General features: G+C 40.3%; 1 protein-coding gene across 1 annotated transcript; it reads left to right on the top strand.

Moving 5' to 3' along the window:
• Positions 1–895: 895 nt before the first annotated feature.
• Positions 896–1484, top strand: LOC309547031 (ATP synthase F(0) complex subunit C3, mitochondrial-like). The gene has a single exon (XM_082246814.1). The coding sequence runs from the start codon at positions 1004–1006 to the stop codon at positions 1424–1426; it is 423 nt and encodes a 140-aa protein (XP_082102940.1). The 5' UTR covers positions 896–1003; the 3' UTR covers positions 1427–1484.
• Positions 1485–7434: the final 5950 nt, after the last annotated feature.

Raw genomic sequence — 7434 nt, 5'->3', positions numbered from 1 at the left:
TCTTTTTTTATTCTGTGATCCAACTTTCTGTTACAGGGTGGCTACATTCCTTTCTCTTTGGTCCTACTGTATGTAGAAACACAGCCACCATCTCTTGCTCACTCCCACTATAGACTATGAATTATGTGATTTGTAGTGTGCATAGAATAGTGCAGCTGATCGCAACCAAGAAAACTGCTCATTTCAAACAAACAGAAGTGACAGGGAAAAATAAACTATTTAATAAAAAATAAATTACAAGGCCCTTAATTTGTGAATGTGTATGGATTATTTTTGGAGAAAAAAGATAAAACACAGCCTCAGCATGCATGTCTCTACCAAACCACACATCCTGATGCATTTCGCTCCACCCATCTGGGCTTAGTCATAGGGTGGAAGCATAGAGCAGGTTGAATGCTTTTATGCACTATTAGCCACAGGGAGAGAATTGTGAAAAAGGTGAAAAGTAGGTGCCAACTAGCTAAGAGCAATCCGATTTAAAACTTCAGTGGGAAAGAGAAATGTATAAAAAACATGTAAGCAACATATATAGGAGAGTGTCATTATAGACCACATAATTTAGTATCGCATTGATACCTGTATTTTACATTTTTGGGGGAAGTCAAAAGATGAAGTTCTGAAACAAAGCTCTTCTTGAGCAGATTGTCAGCAACAACTACCTGGTGAAGTCTAATTAAAACAAATGTAAAGTTTTAAATGAAAAAATTTAAAACATGAATACAAGTATGTAGATAAAAAGAGTCACATGTTATAAATCAAATGCACAATTAAATATGTTAGAGACAAAAAAAATAAAAAATAGACCTCAGTTTAATAGGAAGACACCAGGCAGATTGTATTCAAGAAATCAAAATATTCGTGTTTTATTTTATAGTAAAAAGGGAAAATAGATAAAGAGCGTAGCGCGCTTGCGTGGTGTTCTCCGTTCAGTTCGACCTCTGGTGCCGAGGGGCTGAGCAGCGACCCGACTCCCCGCTGAAGGACACACACACCTCCCTCCATCATGTATGCCTGTGCGAAGTTCGTCTCTACCCCTTCTCTGATCCGCGCTGGGTCCAAGGCTCTGTACAGACCAATTTCTGCATCAGTTTTGTCTCGGCCAGAGGTGCGAACTGGAGAGGGAAACACACTCCTCGGTGGGACAGACAACCCATGCACCCAGCTGGTACTAAGGGAATTTCAGACCAGTGCAGTCAGCAGGGACATTGATGCTGCTAAATTCATTGGTGCTGGTGCTGACACAGTCGGTGTGGCTGGCTCTGGTGCTGGTATTGGAACAGTTTTTGGAAGTCTCATTATTGGTTATGCCAAAAATCCTTCCTTGAAGCAGCAGTTGTTCTCATATGCCATCTTGGGATTTGCCCTGTCTGAAGCTATGGGTCTGTTTTGTTTGATGGTTGCTTTCCTGATCTTATTCGCCATGTAAATGAGGCTGGGAATGTCGACATTCGAGTGAACAACTGTAAAAATGATTTTACTGTGGCTCCCAAGAAATGTTGTGTTGAAGAAAATGTATCATATTTCCAAAGTCCTTTCATTAAAAATTGTAAAACTTAAAAAAAAAAAAAAAAAAAAAAGGGAAAATAGTGTACTTACTCAATGCACAGTATTTAACCACTTGCTGACCATGCTAAAGTGAAAAGCCCATCAGTGGCTCTTTATCACATGATCAGCTTTGTCCAATCAAAGCTGATCAGGATGTACTGTAAGTACAAGCCAGTTATCGGCATTCCTTTCCTTAAGCTGACAGCATGAGGAGAGGGGAGCTGGTAACCGGCTTGTGGGAAAGGGACATCTACGCTGATAATAAAGGCACTGATTGTCAGTTCCTGATTATCAGTGCAGTCCCAACAGTGCCCACAAATGCTGCCTATCAGTGCTCACTAGTGCTGCCAATCAATGCTTATCAGTTATGCTAATCAGCATCCATCAGTGCCCCCTCATCAATGTCACATATCAGTGCCCAACAGTGCCACTTATCAAAGTCACCTATTAGTGCCCCCTATCAGTGCCCTTCAGTGCTGCATATCAGTGGCCATCAGTGTCACCTATCAGTGCAGCCTCATCAGTGACTCCTCATCAGTGCTAACCAGTGCCCCCTCATCAATGCCCATCAACGCAGCCTATCAGTGCCCATCAGTGTAGCCTCATCAGTGCTCAGCAGTGCCCATCAGTGCAGCCTATCAGTTCCTATTAGTACAGCCTCATCAGTGAAGGAAAAAAAATACTTGCTTGCAAAATTTTATAACAAACTATGAAAAACTTTTTTTTTTCTAAATTCTAAGTCTTTTTTAATTTTTTTTATCAAAAACTAAAAAAAATAAAAAATAAATAAACAGCAGTGATTAAACACCACTAAGACCCCGTTCAGACAGGGGTGACGCGACTTGCTGGGGCGACCTGTGAAGTCGCGGTGCACAGCTCCAGGTCACCCCAAAGTACTACAGGACCCTTTTTCTAAGTCGGAGCGACTTGTGTCGCTCCTATTAGAACGGGTCCTGTGCTAATCAATGGCAGGCGACCCACCGCGACTTGTCAGGCTACCAAGTCGCCTGACAAGTCGCGCTAGTGTGAATGGGGACTAAAAGAAATCTCTATTTGTGTGAAAAAATGATAAACAATTCATTAGGATGTGAAAAAATAGGTTGCAGCGCTAAAACATAAAATTAGTGAACATATAGTGCATATGATCAAAAATAATGAACTCAGTCCATAAAACTACAAAAAAAGTCCATATGGATAATCAGTGTCAGTGTAAACAAGGTCAATCCTCCACCAGTGGTCCTTCACCCAAAAACAGAAATGCGCACTCACCAGACCATGTTGCTGTCTTATTAGGACAGCTAATGCGTTTTTGTATCTTATACAGCAGGTCTTGAGCCAGAAAGCAAATCAAAAGAGATGATGACACCGGAAAAAATTCCTTTAAGTACTCCAACCAGCAGGAAGTTATATCAATAGATATGCAAGAGAGAAAATGCTTTCCATAGTGTAGTATTTATTAAAAACAACTAAAAACAAGAAAAAGCCAAATACAAAGGTCCAATCTTCAGAACATCACTTACATGAAAAGCCACCAGAACCCACAATAGCACTGGTGGCTAGGACCTCTGGCATGTAATACTGCTTTATGTTTGTATATTCACATTGTTTGCAAGCTGCTGATTAAGTATTTTATTTTAAGGTGCTGACTTCACTTTTATGTTTATGTTTAATTTATTAGGATACAGTGCTGCATGACCACACAATTGTCATTCAAAGTGTGACAGAGCTGAAATCTGAAAATTGGCCTGGGCAGGAAGGGGGTAAGAGTGCCCAGTGGGCAAGTGGTTAGCACTTTTAGGAGGCTGCATTTTGAACATGGCAGACACCAGCCAGTGATTAAAAACCACATTAGTGTTTATTTCACTAAAGTGCCCCGAAATATTGTAGTGCATGCATGCTCAGTATGTTAATGCTTTTACTAGGCTGCATTTTAAGCAGGACCTACAACAACCAGTTTTTTTTTTACTTATAAACAGGAACCACACTAGCCATTTTCAAATCAAAAATACAACTTAGGAATGTATTTATTTTTGTGTAAAAAGCCCCAAAACATTGCACCTAGTAGGAGCACAGACCTAAAATACTTTAGAAGAGAAGTATGAGATTCTTTAAAAAAAAATATATATTCACCTATAGAGATGGGCTAAGTACCCACCTGTTTGTATCATGCCAGAACTCTCCAACAGCGCAAAAGTTCGGACACGAACAATGAACCCCTATTGAAGTATATATGCTGCATCCATCCCCCACTGTTTCTAACACTGAAAACTGAGCAATCAAAACCCGCTGATCACTCAGTTCTCTGTCATCAGTGAGCAGAGAGCTACTGACCGTCACTCATCGGCTCTGTAGCACTGGGCTGTGGAGGGGGCAGGTGGGGCTGGCTCAGTCTCCAAGTGCATAACTTAAAGGACTGATCTTTCCAGAGCCTGGACTGGCTGAGTGACGTCAGCTGTCAGTGCCATTTTGTCAACAGGACCCAAGACAGGCAAGTTTAAAAAAATATGCATGTAGTGTATTTATTTAATTGTAAAGTTCCCCAAAATAATGTATTAGGGTGGGCAAAATATTAAAAAACTATGTGTATACTACTTTGTCAACAGGACTCAAATCAGCCAACTTTTACACACAGTGTATTTCACTGTGGAAAGTCTCCAAAATATTGCAGTGCACAGTTTTGAATTACTTGCATTAGACACCACCACCAGTTTTAAAGTAAAAACAATCAACATTAGAATATAATTATTTCAAATAAAAAAACACCTACATGAGTGCCTATATGAACAGTATTTAATCACTTGTACTAGGCCAATACTTTAATAGGAGCCACACAAACCAGATTTTAACCACTTAAACCCCGGAGGATTTGGCTGCTAAAAGACCAGGGTTTTTTTTGCAATTTTTTACTGCGTGATTTTAACGGACAATTGCGCGGTCGTGCGACGTTGTACCTTAACGAATTTGACGTCCTTTTTTTTCCCACAAACAGAGCTTTCTTTTGGTGGTATTTGATCACCTGTGCGATTTTTTGATCATGCGCTATAAACAAAAAAAGAGCGTCAATTTTGCAAAAATAACAATATTTTTCACATTTTTTTATATGAAATTCCCCCAAAAAAAATGTAAAAATCAAAATTTTTTAACATTTTAGGCCAATTTGTTTTATGCTACATATAATTAGTAAAAAAAATTGCAAAAAGCGTATTTTGATTGGTTTGCGCAAAAGTTATCGCGTTTACTAACAAAGGGAAAGATTTTTGTCATTTTTGGTGTTTTTTTTTAACGCGTAATGGCGGCGATCTGCGATTTTTTTTTGGTACTGCGACATTGCGGCGGACAGATCGGACCCTTGACTGACATTTTTGACACTTTTGGGGTTACCAGTGACATTACTGCAGTAATCAGTGCTATACATATGCACTGTTACTGCAAAAATTACACTGGCAGGGAAGGGGTTAACTTTATTGGAGAGGGAGGGGTTAAGTGTGTCCTAGGGGCGTGATTCTAACTGTATAGGGACATTGCTATTGGTGTAAAAACAAAGATCAACGGTCCTACATAGTAGAACCGTCTGATCTTCATTTTTACACCAGGGAGAATGACGGGCGGCTTGGTTACATAAGCCGCTCCGCCTTTCTCCCTTCACCGGAGCGATCGTAGTGTGACCGGCGGACATCGAGTCCGCCGGTCACACGCACTGACTTGTCTGTGAACGAGCCGCGGCGGGCGCACGCCCGCCCACAATTGGCTCTCAAGTCAGTGACAGGCGAGTGACGTATCCATACGTCACTCTGCCTGGCCGGGCTGACCGCCGCAGTATATAGTGGTGTGGTGGTCGGCAACTGGTTAATATAGAAATCAACATTAAAATGTAATTTATTTTCTACAAAAAACTATTGTAGAGCTACATGTACAGTTTTTAATTGCTTGTTCTGGACATTTTTTGTACCAGACCTCAACCAGACAGATTTTAACCCTAAATTTAACATTAGAGTGTCATTTTTTTTTTACAAATTCCACCAAAATATTGTATTGGCTATGTGCATTTATTTTGCTGAGCAAATCCCCCAAAATATTATTTTTGTGCACAGTATTTAAGCACTTTTACTAGATTGGCTTTTAAACAGAACTCACGCCAGCTGTTTATTTAAAAAGATGATTTCACTGAAAAATCCTCCAAAATATTTTAGTTAGTATATCCGCAGTTTTTAACCACTTTACCACTAGAGGATTTTGCTGTCTTACGTCTGGGCCACTTTTTGCCATTCGGCACTGTGCAACTTTAAAGGACAATTGCGCGGTCGTGCGACGCCGTACCCAAAAGAAATTTATGTCCTTTTTTTCCCACAAACAGAGCTTTCTTTTGGTGGTATTTAATCACCTGTGCGATTTTTACTTTTTGCACTATAAACAAAAAAAAATCGTTTATTTTGAAAAAATAACAATATTTTTCACATTTTTTTATATGAAATTCCCCCCAAAAAAATGTAAAAATCAAATTATTTTTAAATGTTTGGCCAATTTGTTTTATGCTACCTATGTTTGGTAAAAAAATCACAATAAGCGTATTTTGGTTGGTTTGCACAAAAGTTATTGCGTTTACTAACTAAGGGAAAGATTTCTGTCATTTTTGGTGTTTTTTTTTTAACGCGTAATGGCGGCGATCTGCGATTTTTTTGCGGGACTGCGACATTGCGGCGGACAGATCGGACACTTGACTGACATTTTTGACACTTTTGGGGTTACCAGTGACATTACTGCAGTAATCAGTGCTATATATATGCACTGTTACTGTAAAAATGACACTGGCAGGGAAGGGGTTAATTTTATTGGAGAGGGAGGGGTTAATGTATGCCTGGTGCTTACTAACGTGTGGGGGGGGAGGTGACTGTGTGACACAAGGACAGATCGAGGGTTCAACTATGCTGAACCCTGCAATCTGACCCTGCCTGTCACTTCAGAGATCCGCCCGCTTGTGTTTACAGAGGTGGGCGGATCTCCACACTCGATTCCCCGACGATCGGGGAAGAGCAGCGGCGATCGCCGCTGCTTCTCCCCTGGCCCGACTCCCGCTGTGACTGAATACAGCGGGAGCGAGCCTACTTTGCCGCAGTAGGCTCAACGTGAGCAGACGGCAAGTGGTTAACACTTTGATTAGACCACTTTGTCTGCAGGACCCTCACCAGCAACACAATGAATACCCTATAATAAAGATTTTTTATTTTTAATAATCTACATTACAGTATGTTAATTTTTCTGCTAAAAGTCCCCCCAAAAAAAAACATTGTAGTAAGCACTGGAAGTGTATAATAATTAATTACATGCACAGTATTTACTCAGTAGCCCGTATATATGAGCAGAAACTGTGACATATTGAATCAACTGTTCTGCACTCCTTTTTTAACAGGACCCACACAAGCCATTTTAAAATCAATCAAGAAATGAACAGTATTTAATTACTTGTATTTGAACAGGACTGCCTCAAACCACATTACAGTGTAGCAGCTTTGCGGGAAACAGCCCCTAAAAAAATGTAGGGCCAAATTTAAACAGTGTCAGATAATGCCTTATACGGCATCTACAACAAAATCATCCCATTTTTATAATATGTCCAAAGATATAAACCTTATGTTTAACCAAGATTGCCTTAAGCTGGCCATAGATGATTCAAATCTCAGTGGGTTCTAAAATAATAATTGAGGTAACAATCTATCATAGTCTTCATTTAGACCAGTGATGGCAAATGGTTTTGAGCCCGAGTGCCCAAACTGCAAAGGGTTGTACAGAGCAGCGTGTCAGAGGCCATGTGACTGTGTCCAGGGCTCGCCCTTTATATAGAGCTGGTTATGGCTGTCAGCTGAGTGCGGTGTTTGTGATCAGCTGTAGCGA

The sequence above is a fragment of the Pelophylax lessonae genome (assembly GCF_965119305.1).
Source record: "Pelophylax lessonae genome assembly, chromosome: 2".
Classification (NCBI taxonomy): domain Eukaryota; kingdom Metazoa; phylum Chordata; class Amphibia; order Anura; family Ranidae; genus Pelophylax; species Pelophylax lessonae.
The sequence above is the reverse complement of the archived record's forward strand: the minus strand, read 5'-3'. Positions and strand labels throughout refer to the sequence as shown.